This window comes from Myodes glareolus, chromosome 19, assembly GCF_982192425.1.
Source record: "Myodes glareolus chromosome 19, mMyoGla1.1, whole genome shotgun sequence".
Taxonomy (NCBI): Eukaryota; Metazoa; Chordata; class Mammalia; order Rodentia; family Cricetidae; genus Myodes; species Myodes glareolus.
The window spans coordinates 48,739,848-48,766,475 of NC_142044.1; the positions used below are offsets into that span (position 1 = coordinate 48,739,848).

General features: G+C 48.8%; 1 protein-coding gene across 3 annotated transcripts in view; it reads left to right on the forward strand.

Annotated features, from left to right (window-relative positions):
• The window catches only part of Tbc1d22a (TBC1 domain family member 22A), a 297,396-nt gene that overhangs the window by 187,413 nt on the left and 83,355 nt on the right, over window positions 1-26,628 (forward strand). For all 3 annotated transcript variants that reach the window (XM_048444913.3, XM_048444912.3, XM_085678867.2), the window contains exon 11: window positions 1,209-1,336. In XM_048444913.3, coding sequence (XP_048300870.2) covers window positions 1,209-1,336 — 128 coding nt within the window. The remainder of the gene's footprint in view (window positions 1-1,208; window positions 1,337-26,628) is intronic.

Genomic DNA, 26,628 nt, shown 5'->3' on the forward strand with positions numbered 1-26,628 from the left:
TGAGACCTTGCTTTTCCAGGGCCAGCTCATATTGTAACCTCTTGTGGGCATGACTGCCTGCCAGTCACGGCAGCCTGTCTGAGTGTATCCATTCTTACACTGACATGCAAAGGTCATTTGTGAGATGCACGGCAGATGCAGGACAGGGTTACTCCCTTCAGTGTTTGGGAAAGTCTTGCTTCTGAGGCATAGCCAGTAGCTAGCTGGTAGGAGTCTGTAACGTCTAGTTTTATATTAACTTGATACAAACTAGAGTTACCTAAAAAGAGAGAACCTCAATTGAGAAATTGCCTCCATAAAATCTGGCTCTAAGGCGTTTTCTTAGTTAGTGATTGATGGGGAAGGGCCCAGCCGATTGTGGGTGGTGTTATCCTTGAGCTGGTGGTCCTGGGTTGTGTAAGAAAGCCATGGGGAGCAAGCCAGTAAGCAGAACCGCTCTATGGTCTCTGCATCAGCTCCTGCCTCCAGGCTCCTGCCTTTGATGATGAACTGGGAGTGAAATAAACCCTGTTGCTGTTGTCCTGATGTCCCATCTCAACAGTAGTAACTCGAGCTAAGACAAGGTCCACACTTTGGGGACAGTTTGGTAGAGCCTGGTTGTTTTTAGTACTTCAGCCTGTACCTAGAGGCTGCCTGGTCTGCACAGTCACAGGTCTGCTAGGCCTGGGTGCGAGTGGGGTGATACCCGGGCGAGGATGGGGTCTCTAGGAGCTTGATGGCTCAGTTCCTCATCTGTGTAACCCCTTCACCCTAGAGACTGGCACTCACCTCTGCAGCCATGTGCTTCTTAATTTGTACTCTTCATGCATATGGGGTCTCTTCTTTTCCAGGGTATTGGGGTGTAAAGACCCCCAAATGTGCACATGTACCTGACACAGCTGTTACCCTTTGAATCATCATTATCATTACCATCATTGTCACCTCATTATTCCCTTTTTAAAAAATTACCCATTTTTATGTGTGTAGGTACTTTGTATGAGTGTGCACCATGTGTGTGCCTGGTGCCCCCATAAGTCAGAAGAGGATATGGGGTCCCCTGGAACTGGAATGGTTGTGAACTGCCATCTGGGTCCTAGATGTTGAACCCAGATCCTTTGTAAGCCCCTTGTTTGTTTTCTTCTTGAAGAGTGAACTGTGGAATCCTTTGTTGATGGAACTGGTTCTTTTGCCCTGAGGCTCCTCTGACAGCCTGTGCTTGTGTTATGCAGAGCGAGTTCACCGCCATCTGGATGGGCACGAAGTGCGATACCTGCAGTTTGCCTTCCGCTGGATGAACAACCTGCTGATGAGGGAACTGCCCCTGCGCTGCACCATCCGTCTGTGGGACACCTACCAGGTGAGCCCCCACCCCATGGCCCTGTCCCCGCCTGTCTCCTCCTGTACTGGATTCCCTGCAGAGTATCCTCTCCATGCAACAAGATCTTTAAAACGTCTAGCCCTGGTGTTCCTGTCACCTGACTATGTAGAACAGGAAGAGGACTTTATAACGTTCTCCTTGTCAGCTGATTGTGCACAGCTGGCTGGCGACAGTCTCCCCATTCTCACTGGTGATTTACATTTTAAGCAGAGTCAAACTGTAAGTGTGGCCGAGTAATCATGTGCCTTCTGTGTACATCCGAGCAACTCTTCCAGAAACTTCACACTCGGGAGGGACTCACACGTTGTCTGTGTTTTGAGTTACTTACAATAAAGACTTAAAGAAATCCTCAGACAGATGCAGCCCAATATGAAATTTTCCACTCTTCACCAATTTTGATGAAATTCATGTCTTCGGGAGATTGAGTTTTCCGGAAGAAGCCGCCTTGGCTCCCTTGAGTGTCCACTGCTTATTCGAGCCTCTTTTCATTTTGTGTATGAGGCCTGCTGACGCTGACCTGTGCTGTGGGGGTGGGTCCTGCCTTTCAGCCTCAGCCATAGGCACCATGGCCCCGGGGTGAGGCATCGGAGCTCCCCAGAGGGCAAGGAAAGAAGCACCAGGTTAGTTTTCTTTCTTACACAGAAGAGTCAAGTTCTGTCTGTTGTGAGAGCCCTTCATAGGCTGTGTGCCAGGGCTTGGCCAAGGGGGCACTGCAATGGTGCTAGGGGCAGGGCTAGAAGACAGGGCTCCAGGTAGCAGGTGTTAGCACAAGGCGGCATGTGTCCAGGCTTTGGATGGGCTCAGCATAAGAACATCGCACATGGACACACAGAGCTTGGTGGAGCTAGGGCCCTTGTACAGCAAGACAAAGTCTTTGGGTGTCTTTGGTTTAGCAACTCACAGGACAAGGGGCGCTGCATCTTTCCCACAGACCAGAGTGCTGTTGGGCCCTGTGTCTGCTATCTCTGCCTGAGCTTGGAATCACCCTTTGTTCTGGACGCTGGTGGTGCGTTGTGTGCCCCACACTGGATATGTGGTTTTTGTGGATATCTGTTTTGTTTTTTCCCTAATACTTACTGTGATGGTTAGTTAGATCAACTTGACAGGCTCTAGAATTACCTAGAGGTTAGCCTCTGGGTCTCCTGGTGGAAGTATTTACATTAGGTTAGCCTCTGGGCAAGTCTAAGAGGACATATGTAGGTTAGGTTGAGGTTGGAAGACTTACCCCAACCAACTGACAGACTAAATGAAAAGGAGAAGGTGATCTGAGCCCCGGCATCCACTGCTCTCTCTGACCACAGGTGCCATGTGACTAGCTGCCTCCCACTCCTGCCACTGGGACTTCCCCAGCATGGTGGCCTGTCCCCTTGAACCCTGAGCCAGAGCAAACCCTTCCTTCCTCCAGCTGCTTGTGTCGGGTGTTTCACTGAAGCAACCAGTCAAGTGCTAATATGTGCACGATATCAAAATCGCCCTACTGTGTGCTCTGCCGCCTGTGTTCTGGAGTGCCATCACGGAGGCCTGTGTGCCAATGTTCCGTGGGCTGTGTCGTTGGTTGATTTTGATGGCAGAGCATGCTCTTGATTCATAGGTTTTCTATCCAGGACTTGGCAACTGTAGAATTCTCATTCAGTAATATTAACTGGGAAATAAAGCCTTACCCGGAGCTGCTTGGCTAAAGTAGCTGTCAGTCGAGTGCATCGATTGGCTCTCTGCTGGCTGACAGGAAACAAAACCTAATATCCTGTAAATTGCAAATGCTCTCATTTCCGTGATTGCTTAGGCCATTCATGACCCAGGCCCTGCTCATTAAGCTCAGAGTTCCTTGTAATTCTGTCCCATTATAAATAAGGCAGGTATTGAGTCAATCACACCTCAGCAGACAGAGGACGGATCAGCTCGCCAGTGTCCTGCACTGTTTCCCTGAAGTGCTCAGTCGTCATTCAGTCTTTGAGTATACTCATCACCTATTCATTGCATTATTTTTTCTGCAATTTAATTTTGTCACAAATCAACTCATTTGTACCATGAGCTCATTCTTGAACTGACCGGACCCTAGTCATAAGTCTTTTCCCCATCTTAAAAATCAGGATGTTCCCATTTTCCAGGCCCGAAAAGAAAGTGGGATTATACTTCCTTTTCTGGTACTGGGATCACACAGTCATCCTCAGACGAAAGTTGAGCAGTCATTCTCTGTAGCTGGGTGTTTATTGGCTGGATCATCCTTACAGTGTGGCTTAAGATCCTCTTGGGACACAGGTCATAGAAAGGCTGTTGATAAAAAAGAACCCTGCCTCCGGCCCTGGATGAGACTGTGGCCAGGAAATGGATGAACTGTCTTAGGATGGCGCACGCATGCGCATGTGTCCTCTCAGGGTTTTCTGCAGTCTATCACAGCAGCTGGCACCAAGAGCTTTTCAGCCTTTGAAAGCCTTTTTTGAGGTGCTCCATAGAGCTTGCCAGAAGCACCACACCCTCAGATTAAGCCCTTTACATAAGAGCAACTCTAGAATTTGTCTCTTGAGTGCTGGGCTGCAACTGTGGAGTTCAGTTAACCCAGCCCCAGGCCATTGTCCTCACCAGCCCAGCCAGCCCAGCTAGCCCGTCTTGCCCTTGTTTTATTCTTCCATGCTCCTCAGACTGCTCTTCCGTGTTGGGAACACATAGCTTTCTGCCTGCACAAAAGGTGGTGTATTCGGATGGTCATTTGATGAAGACTGTCCTGTTCTGCTGCTCCGACTGTGTCTTCTCGCACCTGCTCCTTTCTCACATCTTAGGTGGAGTATCCCCATCTTATTTATTGTCCTCACTACCACTTTCACCATCCCAGGGAGAGGTGGATTGGAAGGCAGCTGGAGTTGGGGCCTCCGTGCACTTAGCACATGTCCAGGTACTCTTAGGAAAGAGTCTTGGGGATCTGTGAGCCACCCAGTTCACACATATTAGTCAATCCTTTTCTGAGTCTCCGGTCCTGGGGAGTAGTGTAGACAGGGTTCATGTACCGGTGAAAGAGCCTGGCCATAAACCAGATGCTCTTGTCACTGCCTTTGACTCAGGTGTTAGGAACAATGCTGTGGAAGACCTCCAGAGCCAGGCAGTGCTCATGGGAAGGTGGCCAACCGTGAACAAGTGGCTTTGGGTTGTGGTCTGTGTGGTTAAGTTACTATAGGATATCTGTGAAGAACATTTCGTGTTGGAGAAGCCTGGTGAGGATGGAGCTGATGAAGCAAGCATTCTAGGGAGGTCCTAGACAGAATTGTTAGAAAGGCTTTAAGGGATGGGGTCACTCACATTTGAACTTTAGTCGTGTGGCGGTAGTAATCAATGGTGTGATGTATAGAGCGGGTGCCACCCAGAGCCAGACCTTGTTCATCTCAGTGTGCTTCTGTGTGCCAGCCTCTTTGTGCAAAGGTTGTGCTCCGGGGTTGGGATGAGTTTAGGTGTGCAGGAAGCTTCTAGAATGGTCCCTTCTTTGGTGTGGACTAGGCTTGAGGACTTCATCCAGCAGATAGAGAAGACACTTCGTAGTTGAGACTTCCCTGTTTGCATTGACACTGACTTATGATAAGTTGCTCTTTAGAGCCTTCCAGGGGGTGAAGAGTTGTGTTGCTAGCCACCTGGAACCCTAGACCACCACCAACCATGTGAACAGACTAGAAGACAGAGCCATCTCTGAGAGACTCGCAGCCCTTGCTGACACCTCCACTGTAGCGATGAAAAGCCCTGAAAACTGAATAGCAGGTTCCTGGTCCTGGGCACTGGGGAGTCACCATTGCTTATGCCACAGTTTGTGTGATTCACAGAGCAGTGGTAGTTACGTGCTACAATTTTGTTGTCACGGGTATTTCAGATGGCATGTAGCATTAAGACTGGGCGGGATAGACTGGTGCATGGGGTGAAGAAATCTCAGGTCTTAGGCATGTGAGCTTCCTCTTAGCCCTTAGTGGGTACCCCAAGTACACCTGGGGCTGTCTGGACTGGGATGCTTTCAAGGCAGCTATAAGGAGGGCCAGGCTGTGAAGGCATGGGAAGCTGAAAACCTAAGCTGAGGCTCTGCCCCAGATAGCAGTTTTTCAAGGAAATTGTTTTGGCAGAGGTTGGGCTGGGGTGTAGGAGGTGGAAGACTCTCAGAAGTCACTTCACAGTAGGTTCAGCCTGTCAGCATTAGCCCATGAAGTTGGTTTAAGTTGTTGTTTCCAGTGTTCTTCTGAGCTCCCAGGAGGCATGTCTGCTGCTGACACCCACCCAACCCCGCCTTCCCATTGTCATCTATGACACCTGTTCTGTGGAGAGCCTGTATGAGGACATGGCACAGCATCATGGTATCTGAGGAAGAACTCCTACCCAGCAGTTCACAGCTGGCCTGGAAAGGGTATACATGACAGAATCAGCCATGCACGTGCTGATGACCTAGGCAGGCACTGGCAGCTTTCGCAGATACCTCATCTGTCTAGGGAGTTGAGCAGGAGACAGAGTGGGGTACTAAGGATAGGGAACTTGTGCGTAGTCTGCCACGTAGAGTAGGTCCAATGAGGTGACTGTGCTGGGTTGTATTGGGCCAGTAATGCATTTCATGGTAGTCACAGCTGGTGTGGCCTGAGGCATGACCAAGTATGGCTTTGTCAGAGCATCTCGGGTCCAGGGTTGAGGACAGGCTCCTAACCAGCTATATCCTTTGCTGTGCCCAGTGGCCAGCTGCCATGATTCCTGGACTTCCTGGGTACCTCAGCACTGATTCTGTGACTCAGGTGGCATTGGAACTGATGGATTGGGTTAATCTAATAAACCTGAGGAAGCAGGTCTCCTTACAACACACTTTTTCATAAGTCCATTAAGATTTGAGAGTGCAGGCTCTTCATGTCTACCCACCTACAGGAAGCGAGCATACATCACTGTCAGTCTGGTGAGGATTTAGAAACAGAGCACTCAGCAAGAATGGGCTCACTGCTGTTATGTTTTCAGGGAGGAGCCAGAGAGAGTGAACCTTCCCCTTGAGAGCAGCAGTAGCAGCCTGCCCTGTGTCCTGGGAAATGAGAAGCCAGCTTAGGGTGTGTCTGGAGTACCCTTCGGCCTTTGCCACTCTTCTCCCTATGTTGATCTCCAACTTTGTTATGTTTGGGGCTTGGGAACTCCTGTAGCATCATTCACAGGTGCTATGTGGCAATCCATTGTGACCACTCCAAATACATTTCTTTGTACTTACTTTAAACTAGACAAGAATAGTAGCTAATTCTGGAGGCGAATTGAATGGTTATGCTATTTTGTAATTGGGTAGTGAAAAGTATATACTTATCAAGGCCCCACTTTTATCAAGTTAGCTTTCTGGCACATTGCTTTGGAGGCCCTCAAGGAGGTCCTGTTGTGTACTGGGCTCTGGACCAAGGCAACCAACCAGGAAGTAGATACCAGAATAATTGGGTCACTAGCTTTGACCTCTGTGGTCTCTTTCCACAGCCTCTTGTGGAAGGGTCAGTGCTTGCTACTCATCTGAGAAACAGCAGATGTGGCCAACTGGATGGGACCTAGGGCTCATCGGGCATCCTGATCATGTCCCGCCATCCTTATACTCTGCTTCTAAGACCCCTTCCTCCGCTTCTGATTCTCAAAAGTATGTGGCAGAGGTCAATAGGAAGCGGCTCTGGGTTTGGGAATCTCAGGACTCTGTAGCAAGGGGTTTAGAAGAAAATGCAGAAGGAGGCTTGTTGCTGCGATGGTGGCGAGAGCCCCTTGGGAAGATGGCGACATTCCCTGGGTGGAGTACGTGAGATGCTGTCCATGTGATGTTATGTATGTGTGCCTGGTTTCATCCACAGGAGAGAAAATTTTAATGCAAAGGTCTTCTTAGAATGACAGTAAGGTCCAAGAATGGGGACAGCAGACTGTTGTGTCGAGGCCTGGCTCTATGGAGCTGAGTGAAAGGTCCTCAGACTTCTTATTCTATTTTGTGGAATGGTTAGGAAAGCCTGCTGCTGTTTGCAAGTCTGAGAAGAGCTTGGGGACTTTGTAGCCGCAGTGTGGAAGTCTCTAGGTGATGTCCCCATAGAACTCTCAAGCAGCTCAGTTTGTAACCTGCTAGGAACATCTGCAGGTGGGGTCACTGCTCCATAGAGAAACCCTGGCCATGTGGTTCTCTGACAAACCACAGAGCCTCTGGGAAAGCCTCTTAATTCCTGTCTATCAAGTCTGTGTGAGGACTGCATGAGATGCCAGGGTCACTGATGAGGGAAAAGTAAAGACCAATGGGAGGGGCTACCCCAGCCTATGTGCAGTAGGCGATAGAGCACATGTGACCAAGGGAAGAAAGCCTAGAGCACACAGGGCACCTGCATTTGATGACTGGGTTCCCCTGTAAGCATTGGTCTTGATGTCTGTGTGGCTGGGAGCTGTGGGCTGAAACAGAAGTCTGTCTATGCCTGGGCTGCTGATGTCATAGGACTTGGGCCTCTGAAAGCCTGTGCACTCACCTTGTCGGTTCAGTGAAAGGTTTAGAGCTAAAATGAATTGGTGATCTCCTAGGACCTGAGTCCAGGATTCCCCTATCAAGGGCTAGGAGTGGCTGGTTGTCATGTGGGCTTGTTCTGCAGGAGTGAGGGATACTAGAGGTGGTATCACAAGTACTTTGTTCCTGTCCTGTTTCTAATAATCTTTGAGATGATGTATTCATGCATATTTTATCTGAAGAGTGACTAAGCAACTTATTTAACTTTTTTAAGCGTCTGGGCAAAGGATTCAAGAAAGTCAGGGCTGTGAGAGGGAGCCCCAGAGGAGGACTTAGTTTCTGGCCTGTGTGGGGCTGCTTCTCCTGAGCACAGGTACAAGCAGGTCACTCCTCCAGGGAGCTAGCCACTCCCCCATGCCAAGGTCCTATCCCTGTGCTAAAAATGAACAGCCTGAGAGATTCCCAGTATGATTAGAAAGGTGAACATATAAAGAATAAAAGCTAGGGCTGTGTCCTAAATAAGAGCCATATGCTTTAAGAAGAATTATTGCATTCTGTGTGGCCAGAACTCCTGAAGAATCCAGTCACCTTCCATGCGCGTCATGCTGGGACACTGAGGAGGAGGACCCAAATATGTCTGCCTTGCACAAGCCACTGATCTGTACTTACAGTGACAGGAATGTCACTGTAGATGGCCAGGCAGTCCTGATGAGAACAGGAAGGGACAAAAGATGGATCTGCTGTGCACTTGGGACCAGACAGGAGCCAGTAGCTTACAGAGGGCCTGTAGAACTCCGCTTTGAGGAATGATACGTGCAGTCTGTCCTGTGCTCTTAGGTGATGTGTGTCCCTATCTTCATGGGTCTGCTATCGCAGGTTCCTACTAACCTCCTGCTTCTGCACTTCTTCTCTTGGTCCTGCTCTGAGCCCTGTTCAGTTGCCTTCATGAGGACTTCTCCAGGCACACCCATCAGCCTGCGGCATGGAGTGGACGAGGCTTCACGTTTCCATCCTTGTTTCTTCCCTAGGCCATTAGGCTTGACTTCCTCTTGGTAAGCTGATTAAAAGCAATGGCTTCCTTGCTTTCTGTATGTGCAAGGGTCGTTGGCTCCCCGCCTAGACAACAAAGTAACCACAAGGAAAAGCTGAAGTAGGGTCCACTTGAGGTTTGGGTGCCTCTTGGCTATCTCAAGAGTCCCAGATCTGCAGTTATTACCCAAACATGACTCCTGGGACACAATTCCTGTGTACAGTGGGAAAGGGAGCTGAGGGCTGGTCCTGCATAGTGATCATGCATCTATATGAACCTGTCTCGTTGTAAGGTGACTTTAAGGTCTACATAACCTCAGTGGATGGTCAAATGGTCTGTTGTCATTAACTGAGGTCAGCTTCCTCATGATGTTAGCTCTCTGCTATCCTCGGTCACAGCACAGATGTGGGCTGCCCCTCTGAACAGGTAGGTTGGTTATAGTGCTATCTGAAGCTGGGAACACGTACTGCCTTCTGGGCCGGAGGAGGTAGTGTAAGTAACCCAGCTGCATCTTGCAGAAAGAGTGCTCAGTACATTAGACAGAGCTCAAGAGCTGATGTAGGTGGGTCTTCTGTATTTCTGTTGCTTTCATTGGTTAATTAATAAAGAAACTGCTTGGCCTGATAGGTCAGAACATAGGTAGGCAGAGTAGACAGAACAGAATGCTGGGAAGAAGGCAATAAGGCAGATGCTATAGCTCTCCTCTCCAAGATGGACGCAGGTTAAGATCTTTCCCGGTAAGCCACCACCTTGTGGTGCTACACAGATTATTAGAAATGGGTTAGATCAATATGTAAGAGTTAGCCAATAAGCGGCTACAGATAATGGGCCAGGCAGTGTTTAAAAGAATACAGTTTCCATGTAATGATTTTGGGTAAAGCTAGCCAGGCGGGCGGCAGGAAGCGGCCCGCCGTACCTTCTACAAAGAGCCAAAGGCAGGACCATCTTTACATCCAGATTTTTCTGAGGAGGCTGCCAGCCTTGAGGAGAGGGCAGCTGGTAACTACGAACTGAATATTCCCTAGGGTTCAGGATCACCCACAGCTCCTCTCCCTGCATCAGCTTATGTGTGCCTTCTACACTTTTTCTTCTCTCTCCTGGTAACTTGAGATCCCATGTCCCTGCCTGTCACTCATGCTCCCAATACTCTGAACCCCTGGGCCAAGGGAGAGGAGAGCTGCTTTATTCTGTCCCAAGCGAGGGTCTGAGAGAAACTGCTGTTTCTAGGGGAATGGTGGGTGTGGTGCCTGTTTCACAGCCCTGCATGGAGGCAGGAGAGCCTCCTCCAGTATCATGCTCTGGGCGCCTTCTGTCCTCGTCGTCCTGATTTAGAGACTCTTCCTCCAGTACCCGTCGAGCTTGAAAATCACCGCCATCTTTATGTGCTGGAAAAACTAAACCAAGAGCTGCTTCTGGGAGCTTAGCCTGGCGTAGCTCTTGTGGGAAGGATTCTCAAGGTTTCTGGTCTGTTTTTCTGTGACATTTTGTTAATGGCCAGGAGGACAAGGCCAGAACTCCGTCTGTCTCCCTGATGTTGCACAGCTCTGCATCATGGGTGTTTGGCTTCTGTTCCTAGGTCAGGGGTAACCAGGCTTCATGATGTTAGGAGAGCTTCCTGGGCCAGCTGCTGCCTTCCCGTCACTGAGCATTGGAGTTAGCATCTAGCTGCTGAACAAGACTCTGCACTTGAATGTTGAACACAACAAGCTAGTCATTATAGTAGCACGCCAGTTTGTGCGTCTCATTCAGTGCCTGGAATTCCCAAAAGGTGCCCCGCACCGCTTCTTCTAAACCACCATCATGGAGTGGAGTGTAACAGAGCCCAGACACTGGGGAAAGAGGCCCCCTGTTGAATAGATCCGAGCAGTGCCAGTTACTATGTGGGGCCACTCTGGCACACTCCCCCCGCCCCGTGAGCAGTGTATTAGCTGTGGGAAGAGTCTCCTTACTAACCTCGCTGAAGCAGCCTCCTGGCATTGTAACAGGGACCCTTGTGTTCTTGCAGGCACAGGGCACAGTTGATGGAATGGGAACCTGCGAACTCTCTCATACTGTCAGGAGAAAATGAAGTCCTGGGAATGTTGCGCCACAGGGAGCTGTTGTGTGAGGCGAGTGCGTCTCCATTTTAGGATGAGGAAACTGAGGCTCTTTGCAAAGACCCTGGCATATTCTCACTCACCTTAAAGGTGCTATGACCTGGTGTATGGTCCGAGGTCCCCTGAGAAGGAGCCACTTCTGCAGAATCTCTCAGCTCTGCAGAACTGCTTGGTGATAGCGGAATCCCAGCATGGCCAGCACCTGGCTGAGAGGAGAGAAGCTGGGGGCACAGGTGGGTGCTGCTTGGAGAAAGAGGAAAGTGTTGGCAGGACGTACAGCCGATGCTGAAGCTTCATCCCACATGTTGGAGATGGCAGTTACCACTGTAGCAGGCTCATCAAGCTGACTGCCACCATGAGCAGCCACCATGTCATTGGACGTGGACATTATTGGGATTGTCGAGATGCAATTTTTCCCTGGTCTGTGCTATACCCAACCTCACTCTTCTCTGGGCCATGTTTCCCTGGAAGTCTCCTTTACCCTCCTGCCTCTCAGCATCTGCCTCTGGCCCTCCACTCCACTTCTTTTCTGGCACAGCCAAGAACTTTCCAGTGGCAGCTCATTGCCATTCCTACAGTGTGGCTCCCCTTCCTGCACAGGCCCGCTGGAGTCTGGGTATTCATTTCCTTTCTCGGATGTGATAACAAGAGAATGGTGCTTTGCTGCTGATTGAAGTCAAGTAGCGGGGCCAGCAGCAGGGTCTGGGAGATTGCTGATGAGAACTGTGGTCGGGAACAAATAGCCCTGACACATAGGAGCAGTGCTGAGAGGGCAGTGGCCTGTCAGTGGCCTTGGAGTCTCCTCTTCTTCTCCATCATCACCCTGTATAGGTGCACTAGTGTTGGGCATAGCCCAGGCGTGTATATGCTCTGTTAGGGCTTTGGGGGTCAGGACCAGTTCTCTCTTCTCACTCTTAAAACACTGCTGTGGCTCAGGGGTCTCAGAAGGCTCATAGGAGTCAGGGTAGATGTACTGCAGGTGGCCTGGCTGCAGTGGAGCAGCTGATCCAGCACAGGTGCTCGCCCTGCTGGAACTCTACTCACCCAGCTGCCATCACTCCTGGGACTTGGTCTTTGTCTGCATCACCATGTGACTTCATACTCAGGAGGAACTATGGGAGTTTGCAGGCCACCAGGCTAGAGTAGCTGCTTGGAGCCAGGAATTGCCCTAGCAAAAAGGTCAGAGGATGGTTGGTGGGGGAAACCGTCTGTGGTAGTAACTGTGGCAATATGTACAGCCTTCTTCCCTACAAAGACTGAATTCAGAACCTTGGGACAGGGTTACAACTCCATGGTAAAATGTTTGCCTAGTGGGTACAAGGCCATGGTTCAATCCCTAGCACTGTGGGGTGGGGAGTACTTAGAAGATACACCCAGATAGGATATTTATCTTCTCGGCATTCATAATGCCAGAGCTGGGATCTGGGATCACTTAGACATGGAGTATAGAAGTCTAGGAGTTAGAAAGATTCCTTCCATACTACAGTAGGGCCATCAGAAAGGGAGGCAGTGGAACGGGCCCCAGGAGGTTGGGGAGAGTGGTCCTAGACAGGTGGATCCATGTGAGGTTACTTAGAAGTCCTGTTGTGGGTCAAGAGGTCTTGGGGGATTAAGGTAGAAGTTCTTAGCTAGGTGTCACTCAGCCCACAGAATGCACACTCACCCATGGTCTGATCAGGGCTCTTAAGTAACAAGTGACGACTGCTCCGTGCCTTGCTGCTGAGCTACATGTGAGCATTGTTAGCAGGCCTTCCCATGGTCAGCATGAGCAAGAGTGCCTCTGGCTTGAGCGAACTAGCTCCATGGCTAGATGGAACTGACTCCCTTTGCTGGGGATCCAAGGATCTGGAGAAGGCCCACTGGATCAGGACTGGGGCAGCTGTGCCATGGCTGTTGGTGTTCTGTTTCTGTATGTGCTTGTCAGGTCTGCTTATCACTGATGCCAAGCTGTTTAAAGCCAGTCTTTCTATGTTTCCACTAAGTGGAGCAGGCCCTACTAACTTCTGTGAAACTGCCAAGGGCTGCTTTCTCTTTAGGAGAAAGTTGCTGAAAGTTCACCAGGCAAATAATTACCAAATGACAGAGCAGAGAAGTGCTGTCATAAAGGGCAAGTGGGTGAGTTGGTGCTGGGTCAGCACATGAACCCTTGGGAGCTCTCTGCTGTGCAAGTGTGGATCATGCCTAGCCTCTTCTATTGGTGCCTGGCCTTTCAGGTCTCTGTGTCAACAGATGCAAAGACTGTCATTTCCACTAACCTTAAGAGGCTTTGTCTACCCACTTCAAATCCATTTGCAGCCCCCGACGGACATTCAGGTCACTTAAAATAAATTCTGAGATTTCGTGAATGTGAACTGGAAGAGAGGTTGCTCCTATACTATTGTCCTCCATGAAAATGCTCGGAAGAGTTTTTGTGGGATCGGAGGAATGAAGGCTCCCTCCCAGATGTTCTTCATGCCCTCAGCCTTTCTCCCACCTCCCTCAGTTCTTCTGCCTTGCTATGGTCCTTTCTTTCTTGTCCCTGTGTTTATTCTTGGAGTCCCTAGGGTGTTTTTCCTTCTTGCCCTCAACCCCAGGCCCTAAGCAGTGTGCTGTCTATACCGTGGCTCCTTCACCCACTGCCCAGGTATTGGGTGGTGCCAAAGCCCTTATTCAACCTTTCAATAAAGACCATTGTCCACTGGTGGTCTTTGAATTTTATCTCTTCTAAAATGTTGGATAAGCATGGACTTGTGGCCTGTCCCTTTCTTGGTCTGGATTCTTCTCATTCCTCTTGAGTTTGCCAGTCCTTTTGTGTGTCAGGAGTGGGCACCTTCACTGCTCAGAGTCCATTCATTATGATGCTGCTCAGAATTGCTGGGCCATTGCCTTCCAAGCTTAGTCTAGACAACACTTTGGCAGGGTCACTCATGCCCCTACTGGTCCTCAGAGGGAACTGGTGGGGCTTCTTCCCTGGTGTCACCTGGGTGTGCTGCAGATGCAGTGCTCAGTGTCAGGTCCTTGTGACCCTGTGGTCTGTCTTAACAAGTACCAGGGACTTTCTTCTTAGGCATGAGGACTGCTGACCTTGGGGTGTTTTGCCACCCACACAGAATATCCAGAACCAACCACGTGGTCATGTAGGCACAGCGTGGGACAGGGTTTTCTTTGTCCTAACTGAATTTCATATTTCTGTATTCCCAAGTAGTTCCTGGTGGTCCCTCAGAGCATGCAATCATGGTCCTGTTGGTAGAATGAGGTTGGTGTGGTGATAGATGTCAATCATAACCTGATAGAAAGCAGGAAAAAGGCTGGCAGTGCTCGATAGTTCTTGTGAGGTGGGGTGGAGAGAGGTTCCGAAAGGTCCCTTGGGAAACACTGGTTCCTGGTCTCAAATGAAGCTGTTTTTCTTCCTGTCCCACCACTCTTTCTGGGTGGCTTTCAGTGATAAGCTCCATCAGATGCCAACACTTGCCCCTCACTCTGTTATAGACTCAGTGTTGATCTCAGCTGTAGTTGCACACTGAATTCCAGGTGCTCCATTAGGCCAGTGCCCTGGTGTCTGACCCCTGCTATCACCCGACACTCGCAGTGTTCTTCTCATTTCCACGCTCAAACCTAGGGTTACCCACTTTCCTATCAGTTCCTACCAGGGCATCAAAGAGCAACCCTCTCTTGCTTCACTGCTCCCTAAGCTCACTCAGCTGCTTCTCACCAGCAGAGCCCAACTCAGGACCAGGTAGTTCATGCCATCATTTCCAAAGATACAGTCCATATCTCATAATCCCCAAGTCTAAACTCTTGAATGATCAAAGACCTGGAAATGCAATTCTAGAAAGATTCAAACATTCTTCCTAAAGACATATTTTAAGAAGGTGATTTATTTGAAAAACATAAAAACACGACAGAACTCTTCATAGGCTAGTTTACACAACAGAATAGAATACAACATATTTGCAAGTATTAATATTCAGGAATAGTACAGCAGTGTTGTAGTTTAGAGCCACAGCCAGTGAACCCTAGCCATAGAGACTGGCCAGAAAGCCAGGTGTTAACAAGCATATTGCTGGGTGGTAATTGCATATGGGCAGCTTTGTTTCTGAGACCTTCTGAGCTACCATGGTGGATCACCTTAAACATATTTGTGAAGTGGGTCAGACCATCACAAGAGTCATCACCAAAGAGCCAAGATCTCCAGCAGTTCTATCTTTGAAAATGCAGACTTCCTTGTGACACATTTCTAAGCTGAGGTGTGTGTTTTGGCCCCACTGATGGCTGCTCGCTTCTCCAGAGTCCAGCTGCCTCCCCTCCTCTCTTATTCTTATATAGCATGCTACAGCCCTCCCAGGGGATTGCAACTTTGAAAATTTCAGTGTTGGGCTTTTCATTTCTCAGTGCTGGGATTTTCAGGCATGTAGACTTTAGGGGTTTTAGCTGTAGAGATTTGGATCCTTAGCAATTTCAGCATTCAGTGTTAGATCATTGTGGAGGATGTGTGTCTTCTTTTGGAGTCTGGTCAGCACTGAGGCCAGATTGACACAGGGTGGTTGGTGGCTGTGCAGTGGTTCCTAGAGCCAGAAAGGCCTCTCCGCCCCCATCTGCCTCATGGAGTACCAGCTCAGGCAGCCCTCAACTCCACCTGGATTGGGCTCTGTTCTGTCGCCCCACACTTCTGCTGAGTGGCTTCAGATCACAGCTGCTGTTTGGTTGCATTTGTGCAGTTTGTTCAGGCTCAGCCTATTTGAACATCCCATTTTTGTCAGACTTAGCAACCTCTGGGGACCCCAGGTGAAGAGAATTTTATCATTTCCTTCACACCAGGCAGGACTGTATAATTCTCCTCACGCCAGGCAGAAAGCATACCATGAGTCTAGACCAGTCTCTGCTCCAAAGCAAAGCCCATAAGAGGGGCCTGTTGGCCCAGCCCCCAGCAGGTTCAGAGAGGTCTGCACAATAAGCAAGCACTCCCTTGCCACAGCCCTGTCTGTTCTGTCACCACCAACAAAGCCAGCAGCTGCACACAAAGGCAGATCTAAATATGAATTAAGTCTAAGTTATTAAAAAAAGTATTGCAAGTTTTTTTTTATTCCTTGAATATTGAAAATGGGAATACATATGCAAATGCAATTTAATCAGCTCCACTCTAACCTTTGAGCATTCAACTGAGAAGTGCTTTGTGATCAGGGAAGCCTCCCTCTGGGGAAAAGGGTTCCAGCCAGGGCAGAGTCAAAGCCCCTTCCCCCACATTCAGCCAGTGACCTCCAACCAGCTCTGTCCTTGGCTCCGAGACTCCAACCACTGTTTAGTGTTTCTGCCCTGCTTCTACTGACTAACTCTGATGGGTGCTTGTTGAAGACATAAGACACCAGAAACAGTGACAGACAAACTCAGACCCTAACTCTTTTGGTGTGTTGACACAATCACCTGGTCCCATGCAGAGTCCTGTTTGTGTGATGTGCCAATGTACCACCTCACCAGAGCCAGCTCCTTTTTAGGAGGGCATGGATAGGAGACCATTGGGGCCACATACACCTTGAGTCTGTGGTCATGGTTGTTCAGCTACTTTCTCACATCCTGTTTCTAGCAGAATGTTTGCTTGGCACAATACCTTCTTGCACACAGTCCTCACATTGAGGTCTGCCCCTTCTCCCTGGCGTGTCAAGTACCTAGGCTCAGGAAGTCATGTTCACACAACACACATGCTCTTGTAAACATTGGGGTATTATAGAGAGGTCAAGTGTCACAGAGCATGGGCATGGAAGGGAAATGACATCTCAGAAGGCAGCCTGCAGTAGGCAATAGGGATGAACTGACTGGTTGTGGTCCAGGGCCTGGGGCCATGTGCTTCCTACCACATTTCTCAGGAGCTGGGAATGGCTACGAGCATGGTCTTAGGTAGAACGTGGTACCCTCCTAGCCACACCCCAGGAATGGGACAGTATCATGACTGGGGATACACATGCCAGTGAAATCAGGTTCCTGGGGTCTCATAGCAAGTATAATAGACTGGGCTAATGAATATAGACATTGACTCCTTCAAAACTGCAAAGCCAGAGGCCTGCAAGGTGTGACTGGGCCATTCCTTCTACAGACTTAGTGAGTCTGGAGAGGTGTTTTAGTGCTAGCCTGAGGACCCGAGTTCAGCCACCTATGCTTATAACCTCACTGCTGTCAGGAAACAGAGATAGGAGAATTGCTGGGGTTTTTTGACCTAGCCAAAAACAAACAAACAACAAAGAACAAAAACAGCTCTGTAAAGTCTTAGTTGGAAGATCCCCCCAGGCACCCTGGCTACTGGCAGCTTCCCTCTGTCTTGAGTGTCACATGACCTCTTTTGTGTCTGTATCCCTTCTTCTCAGAATGGAGCCTTTGGAATCGAGCACTGCCGTCTGTACTCCACCCCTTCCCCCGCCCCAGCGGAGCATGACCTCTTAGATCTGCAGAAACCTTGTTTCCTAACACGGTCACTTTCATAGCACCCCTTGATGTCACTTCTGGGACACTGGTAGACGCACACGAACATTTCTGGCCCAAGGGCTGGTCTGGACATCTTGCTAGGCCACTGCCACATGGGGCCCTTTGTTTGCTGCAGTTGCTGCCACCCCTGAGCAGTTGTGTCACCAACCCCGCGGCCATAGCTCCTGCTGGGCAGGTTTGTCCTTTGTGTTAGTAACACAGAATTTCGAAGTTCAAAATGCCCACAGAAGTCAATCCAGATGGAGCTCTGCCGCTGAGTGTGGCTAATGCCAGGAAGGACTCAGTGGCACCTTCACACCTGATGGTGCTTCATTTAAATACAGGGTGGCGGTTTGGCTTCAGAAAAACAGCGTTCCTTTCCTTGTTGTTATGAATGTACTGTTGCTAATAAACCTGTGTAGCTTGAGGGGCCTGGCCTACCCCTGGCCAGTAGAGCAGAGTCGTGTGTAACCCCTGCTTCAGTACCTGGCAGGGGTCTGTAGCCTCCATCCCTGTGAGCACAGAGCATGGCCCAGTTCTCTAAGCCAGACTCCAGGAGCTCCCGTGTCCTTAAACTCAGAGCGGCCCTGCAACCATCTTCTGTCTTCCCCCCTCAGGGTCACTGGCCATCAAGAATGTGTTTCTTTTAATTAAATTTCACAACTAGTAGGTGTTAACTCTAGAACCCCATAGCTTCTTTTCTGCATTGACAGTATCTCTTTGGGAAATGTACTGCACACTAGTTTCCTGCAGCACACAGGCCCGTTGCTGAAGGATTTATCAACTCTGCAAAGGGTAACCGTGGTGATAGTGATTTAAGTCTGGGCTTAAATCTGTCTGGGTTCTGTACCATCAGTGAAGGGTCAGGTTCCCTCACCAGCTATGGCACTGCACACGGCCTGCTCAGCTGCAGCCATCTTTTCCAGAGCAGGTACCCAGGTCCTCTCCAGGGCCTGCTGTGAGGCTGGGATGCCACTGGGCTGGACCCCTGCCCTGCACTCACCGGTTCTCTGCTGGAGTGGGAGTCTCAGAATGAGCATTTTGTGGAGGAATCACGACTGTAGGTGAGAAGAGGGTCTAAGGCTCGGGGATCAGAACATCCAGCTGCTGGGGCCGCCGAGAAGCTATGAGGAAAAACAGTCACCAGCTCTCTGCTCTCCCCACCTCCGTCTCCTCACAGTGTGGGAGGGCAGAGAAGGGCATCACCGGACCTTTGCTCCCGGAGCCTGCTCCTTCTATGTGGACTCAGCTCCCCCGGGCCTGGCTTGTTCCGTTCTGTGGTGCTTGGAGGCAGAGATTGCAAATGTTCTGTGTTGTTCTGAGCTAATGTGTTCTGGTCCTCAAGTGAGGAGATGAAGGGAGGGCTCCTTGGCAGCTTTCCAACTTCTCTATATTCCTCAGGTGATCCTCATGCCTGGCTATACATAGGCCCATCTGGGAGAAAAGTCGAGGCCCATACATGGGCATGTTGAATTTGGGCACATCTTAGGGACATGCCCTGTGAGTGTTGGACTTATGGATCCAGGGAAAAGCTCTGATCCGCGAGCCACTCTGAGATGTGCCCTAGTTTTCAGTGGGCAGAAAGGAATGTGCCTGTTGAGGATAGTTAGAGGTGACTGACCATGAGACTCCACCCTGTTGCGGTGCTCCATTATAAGAACTGAGCCTCTGATGCTTCGGTAAATCAAAGCACACACAAAAGGACTCAGGAGCTGGTTGTTTTGCTACAAAGGACCCCAAGCTCTCAAAATGGCAAAACCAGCTAACATTATAGAGAGAGATAGATTACTGTCCTGTTCTCTTGTCTGGGTGGCATCAGGCAAGGGAGTGCCCCTGGTGTGGTGTGGAGTGTGGCTAGCATGTTAGGACACACTAACCTAAGTGCTAAGCAGGGTGCAGGTAACCAGAAAGAGAGTCAGCAGGTGGGGAGGGCAGATATGTGTCTGCCCAGGAGTCCTGTAGGTGGCACAGCCCTGAGTGTTTTGCCCAGATGTGGCAGAGACTGGGAAGTGTGTCCGGAAGATGTCCTGCTCACAGCCTTGCTGTGGAAGCAGAGCATGGCTGTGGCACAGCAGTGATCACCTGTCACTCAGGTGCTGGAAGTCAGCACCCAGAACCTGGGAGGCCAGAACTCCTGGGGCAGCCAGCTTCTTTGGAACGTGCCCATCCTCACATCACATGGCAAGTGGATTTCTTGGTCTCCCTGTCCATCTGTGCTTCTCCTCTGAAGGAGCTAGAACTTTGGCTTTCACTCCATGGCTTTCATTGCCTCTGTCTTTTCTAAAGGCTTTAGTGCTTCTGTCTGGACAGTTAACTTCTTTCTGAGTCTGTTGGCACTATTAAACGAAGGGTGTGATTCTCCTAGATGCTTCTTCTGGTGGGTGCCAGCATTCCTGACTTGCTCTGCCTGATCCCAGAGTTCTATATAAAGCCATTCTAACTATTCTTTCTCTCGAGACAGAAACGGCCATAGTATGAACTCTAGTTCTAGCTCTACAGGTGTTAGATTAATAAATTATGTAGCTCCCATCTTCATTCTTTCAGGAGAGAAATCGGAAACTGGGCAGTGGATGCAGTAGCTGGCAGAAGGAGGGGCTCTGGTCTTCCCACCCTCAGCACTTCCCATGCATGTCTACTTGAACTCCAAATGACATTAGCACACAGCCAGTGAAAGGCACCTGTGGCAAGTTCACCATGTGCTGAGAACTGCCAAAGGTGACCATCACACCCTGTCTCCCCTTATTAGTGTCAGGCAGAAAAGTATGAAGCCAGATAGATGCTAACGCCCAAGAAGGGATATGGTGTCTTATGCTGTAACTCAGAAGAAACAAATAAAACATAGCAAACATGTGGAAGTGCACACACACGCACACACACTTGGGCCTTGCAGCATTTGGCCAATTATGCTCTGCAAGGCTCATCTCCCTGCTCTGCCTAGGACCACAGACAGGCATCTGCAAGTATTGCCTTAGAGCTCACACTCGTCCATCTGTCCATTCACCTGCCCACATGCTCACGTTTCATGCTTTGCACATTTCTTACTAGTGCTATCTGTGGAATATGGGAAGACCAGTGAGACTGTGAGGATGACCGTTGGCTTTGGAGGAGTCTTCAGTGGAGTGGGGTAGGCAAGCAGATTCTACCTGACCAGGCCCTGTGAAAGTGTGAGACAAAGCACTGTGAGCAATTGTCTGCTCTGGGGCATTGCTGACATAGGGTCAGGTAGCCCTTCTCCATGTCTTCTAACTAGGGAGAGGAGCCAACTTCCCATTGTTCTTCCTTTTATCTCTGCCATCATGACTGGGCACAGGGCAAGCACCCACTCTATTGCTAGCCATCTAGAGAGCAGTTGTTATCAAAGGAAACTGTGTTTCCTCTTCATTTTATTGATCAAAGACTTTTCTGTATATCCCAGGCTGCCTGTAACACTGAACCTCTCCTGCTTCAGCTTCTTGAGTGTTGGGATAATAGCTGTGTGCCACCATCCCTCGCAAGCTGTGTGTTTTTCTGCAGTTTCTATAGCAGTGGTTGCGTAGGAAGTTACACTCTCAGAAGACCAAGCTGGCTCTTGTGCTGTGGACTTTGATGTGTTCCCGTGCCCACTTCTTGTGAGACGATCCTCAGTCATCTCAGCAAGTGGCCTGTGCTGTGCCGCATTCACATGCCTGTGGCGTCTCCACTACTCGGGGGCCATGAGCTCTGGTGGGTGCTCTATTCATGGATTCATGTTGCAGTAAGAGGCGATAATTGATGAGTATCTGTGGGGATGGATATGATTGTGTCCTCTTTAATGAGCTAACAATTTCAGGCTGAAATCTCAGCAGTGCTATTGTTTGGAATAAGAGGAGACATGCAAATGAGTCCGGGTGCAGACTGTGGTAGAACAATGCTGCAGCCTCTTTATTGGGCCCATTAATTAATTCCCCATCAGCCAGTTTTCCTGGGAATGAACTGGAAAAATAATTAAAATGATACATGAGGTAAGGAGTTTAGAAATTCAAAAGGTGAAGGCAAGAATTAGTTTAATACATAATTAGACATATTATTTGTGACTATACATTTTTTTTTAACGTGGTTCACTGAGGCAGTTGGTCCTATTTTTAGTCTTGGATACTTAATAAATACCATTTGGGACTGTTTTTCAACTCATAAAGGCTCATAAATTCTCTTAATAACATTAAGTGGCTAATTATATTGTGCATTGTTAAAATAACTCCTATTGCAAAATCTAATAATACAACAAAAGTTACAAAAACAAGTTTTTGGAGGAGTTAATTTGACTAACTTACCAAGCTTCAGCAAGAACTCACAGGTGCTCATGCATTTTGTCCCAAATCTGATCCGGTGATGAATCTTGACAGCCAGCTTCCTTGTGACCAGAGTGGTTGAATGGAAAGTGGCCACAGGACAAGGCTGTGTCACCTGCATGGCACCCTAGGAAGCAACGTGATCCTCAGGGGACTGTGGTCCATCTTGGGTCTCAGTTCTATACTAGACCACCTTAGTGCCCACATCGGGATAGTTAGGCAGTGGCTGGCACATCTCTGTGTTGTATAGATGTGCTTTATTGTTGCACATGGCTGGCCACTCTACCTGACCAGGGCTTCCCTCACTATCTACTCTTTGCTCATGAGATGGGGCTTGCATTGCCCTCAGATGGTCCAGGAGCTGCGTTTCTGGGAGACTAAATGCCTACACATTTGTTGAGGAATCACTATTAAAGTGACAAGCCCACTTGTAAGTATTTGAGCTGAATACTTGGGACGCTTTAAATTTATTTTTTACGCAGAACTCACTTTCTTTCTTCCTTCCTCTCTCCTTCCCTTTTTGAGTATGCCTGAACTTGAACGTTCAGTCTTCCTGCGTTCTAGGTATGTGGATGATAGATGTGAGCCACCATACCCGATCTACTTTAAAATATTTAAAAGTCATTAAAGGACATAGCAATTTGCACTTGTTACAAGCCTTGTGTTCTGTCAATGGCCATAATCACACTGTACCCAGGAACCTTATGAGGAACACAACCTGGAACCCCCTTTCCCATTAGTGCTGCTGAAGCTTAGGAAGGAGGTTTTATAGCTCTGAGATGGAGAAGGGCCAGAAGCACCCAGGAGGCCCTGTGGCTGAGTCCTTCTGTGCCCTTCCCCCAACATTGGGACCTGGAGCTCCTACAACAGTGTGACCTTTGCTCTTACATTGGTCTGCCTGTTGTGGGTGGGCTGAACCGTGTTTTTCGGCTGTTTGCTTTTGCCACTGGAGTTGAAAACAGAAAACCCGTAGCTCAATCGGAAGGAAAGGACCTAGCCATGCTGTTTCCTTCATTCATTCAAATGAAACATTGCCCATCAATCATCCTGCGATTTGATCTGTCAATCCAGAAACACTTGCTAATGCTTTATAGCTGTGGCTTGTTGAGGTTCTGGGAAAGAGCAACAGGAACGAGCCAGTCCTAATAAATAAAAGTTATTTCCTCATTTGAATTTTGGCGTCCAGAGAGTCAATATGAGGCGGACATCAATCTTCTCTTTCTTGAAGCAGAGTGAAGATTTCTCGTTGTGCGTCATCCTGTTCATGATGATAAAATGCGCACTGGGTCTGGCCGGGCTCAGGCATGGTGTCCCTGGAGATGCTCTGCCTGTTTGTATTGCAAATCACATGCTAGGTTTAATGTTGGAAACAGACCTATGTTCCCTTGGTCTGTGAGAGTGTTATAGAAAACGTCACATTTTTAAGGAGGGCCAGTGTTCCATGGATAATTTGCCTATGGAGGGCCAACTATGACAGGCAATGGCCAGGAGCTTGCTCAGTTTCTTTTAGGATTATGAAGGGAAAAGAGAGAGATGAGCAGAACTTGAAGAACCTTGTGTAAGGCAGAGCTATATGGGTTGGGGCAAGGCTACCCAGATGCCCTTAGCCACTGGCCGTGACTTCTCCCTGGGGCTACTCTACCTGATTCCACTTGATGTCCAGCAGTATGGGCCTGGTTGTTCCTCTGTGGCTGGGAGTCGTGGTCCAGGTCTGATTAGCCAGGGGACTGGTCTGCAGTGCACATATGACAGGTTTGAGATCTGGGTACTCCTACTTCTAACGTTAGAACTCTGTCTGCTCTATACTCTATCAACTTCTGCCACTCCCACCACCGAGGGCATCCTCTAAGCAGGGATTGTGCCTGGCTCGAGCTTACTCAGCATGGGATCTGGTGTGCTGGTATCTTTAAGGGATAAGCAGAATGTAGAAGGAGCCTAGCACTACCTGGTGTTTGATTGAGTATGCTTGCGAAAATGTGGTCCATGTTTGGATGGAACACAATAGGGCCCTGTCCTCTGGCCATTCCTCTCATGGTAGGAATTTCAGTCCTAGTGTGCTTGAAGGGAGAGCCTACCTGAGTCATTTCTGGGCTGCAGACAGTTGGGTAATTGGCCCCATGCCCCTGTGTGAAGGGCAGACTGTGCCAAGCAGGATTTTGGCTCTGGGGTCCAACCTGAATGTAAAACTGAAAAGTTCTGAATTTATTAAAGGCTTTCTTTGGGGCTGGAATATGCAGTAGATTTTCTATCCCTCTCAATTCTCTCTTAAAATTTAACACTGCCATAAAAATGATGGATAACAAATTATTCCAGGGAAAATGATACTGAAAGACTCTTCTAACTGTGGAGGCAGAAGTGTAGCCTGGGCAAAGAAATACATATGACCCAGAAAACTCAGAGGAAACAGGAGAGCATGCACTCACAGAAACTACATCTGTACAACGATAGAGGCTAAAGCAAACAACTATTGTTATTCATGTTCTTGAAGTATAGAATCTGTTCTGAGCTGCTGGCGTTTTTATGAATGCAGTAACACCATGCCTTCTGGATGTTCATCAACCAACATTCCCTGTTGGGAACACTGCAGTATCCCAGGCAAGGAGGAAGAGAGACCCAACCCCACAAATGTTATGCACAAAATGCCCTCACTCACACAAGAGCACCGAGACCCCTCACAGGTCTCCCCAGAGCTCTGCAAGCCAATCAGTGCTGGAGGCCATAGGTTAGAACCGTGAAGTCACAAGGGACCTGCCACCCAGATTCAGTTAATGGTGCAGGGATGGGCCCGACAAGCAGATGTCAAGGCAGGACGCAGGGAGGGAAGAAGTTTGGAAGTTAGACATAGGTACTTGTTCTGTGAAGACTGAATTCAACAGTGTTGGTACAACAGCCTTGTATGGGCCCCACACCCTTCTATGATAGTTTGCTGTTGAAATCCTGACTGGCACTCCTATTCCATAGCCATGTGATGGAGATATGACAATGTTTGTGTCCCATCCCCAGTTCTCCTCTGGCAGCTGGCCATAGCAGCCCCTGTCTTAGAAGGAAGTAGATTGACCAACTAGCTGAGATGGCTCAGAGGACTCTGTGGACTTGTCTTCTCCCTAGCATGTGTCACCACATCCAGCAGGACAGTTTAGGAGAAAGCACCGGCCAGCATCCATACTTCCTGGTTATGAGTGTCACCATGGCAACTCTAGCAATGCTGAAAACTGGCACTGTGTTAGTGCCGAGTCTTAATTCTCACTGGGCAACTCCTGTTCCTTTTCTCTGGATAGGAACAGGCTTATTGGTGAAATCTGTCTGCCATTGCTCCTAAGCTACGTCCACTCAAGTGAATAATTTGCTTTTCTGTGTAGGTTTAAGGAAAATAGACCCATAGCTGTTACAGTGCCCCACCCCCACTATGCACATTGACCTGTGCAGTTGATGGTGTCTCAACACCAGTGAACAGTCCTCAGTTCTGTTCTCTGTTGGTCACCAAGGGCCAGGTCTCATGCCATATGGAGACTATCCATTACCTTCCGGATAGTTCCTGTGCTAACCAGATGAAGCTCGGACGCTGAACTCCAAGGAGTTCTTAGAGCCCAGCCTGTTGATAAGTTCATAGCCTGCCATGAACTTCGAATAAGTCAAAGCCATTTTGAAGCTCAAAATGGCTCACACAGAAAGTATGGCAGGCATACACATCCTGCAGTCCTCACTCAGCACACTGGTTTTGAACCATTTTTTTCCCTGTGTACAGCCGTGATTGGGGCTTCTCTCTGTGCCTGGCTGCCCAAGACTACTCTTTTATTCTCTCAATCATGCCTGGTAGAAACAGGAATATGGGACATTTTTCACCTTCTGTAGATGAGTACGGTGCTGAGTCATTGTACTGAAGGAAACCTGCTACCTGGTAGAATGCTTTCTGCTGCTTCCCTCTGGCTGAGTGTGTGACTTCCGCTGGAACACCTGTGGTGACAGTAGGAATTGTCTTCACCATGCTGCCACTTTAACTCGGACCCACATGGCTGGGAAATGTCTTCTGTGTTTACCCCAAATCCTCTATGTGTCAGAACTTTCTGTTTTGGAGCTCCACGTTCCCATCTGGAGCCACTGCCTGTGGTTGATCAAGAATATCAGGACTGAGCCGGGCTGTGCTGTCACATGCCTTTAATCTGAAGGGGAGGCAGAGGCAGAAAGATTTCTGTGAGTTCGAGGTCAGTTTGGTCTACAAGAACTAGTTCTAGGACAGACTCCAAAACTACAGAGAAAACCTGTTTTGAAAAACAAAACAAAACAAAATACCAGGACTGTAAGGAGTAGCAAGAGTGGGTATGAGAGTGATGAGAGTGTTTAGTCACTGTGAGCTTGACTGTGGAGAATTCCCCACACTTCTTACAAATGCACATTGGAGCAGGATTAAATTTGGCAGGATTAAATTTCAGAGTGAGATGCAGCATGGGCAACCATTGCTGTAAAGAAAGATTGAAGTTCCTAGAATGTTGTGAAATGGCAGCTTCTCATTAGAGTCAAACACAAGCCCTAAAAGCATTCAGAAACATAATTTTATAATAGTGCAAGGGAAAAGAAGCTAACAAGTGACAGTATATCCCACTAAGGCATAGCTTCATCGTGACTAATGGTGAACTCAGATGGGCCACATCCATGTTGTTCAAAAGCCCAGAGCAAACGCTAACTATATAAAATGGGTGTACATATCAGCAGACAAGAGAAAATGGAAAACCACCAGAGTGTTTAAAAATATCTATTTATGTTCCTGTGTCTGTGTGTGGGTACATGCATGTGAATGTGAATGCCTGTGGTGGCCAGAGGAAGTATTGGATCCTCGGGAGCTGCAGCTACAGGTAATTGTGAGCTGTCCAATATGCGTGCCAGGAACTGAACTTGGGACCTTTGTGAGAGCAAGGTGGTGGTTTGAAGGAATATGACCCCCAAACAGAGTGGCACTATTAGGAGGTGTG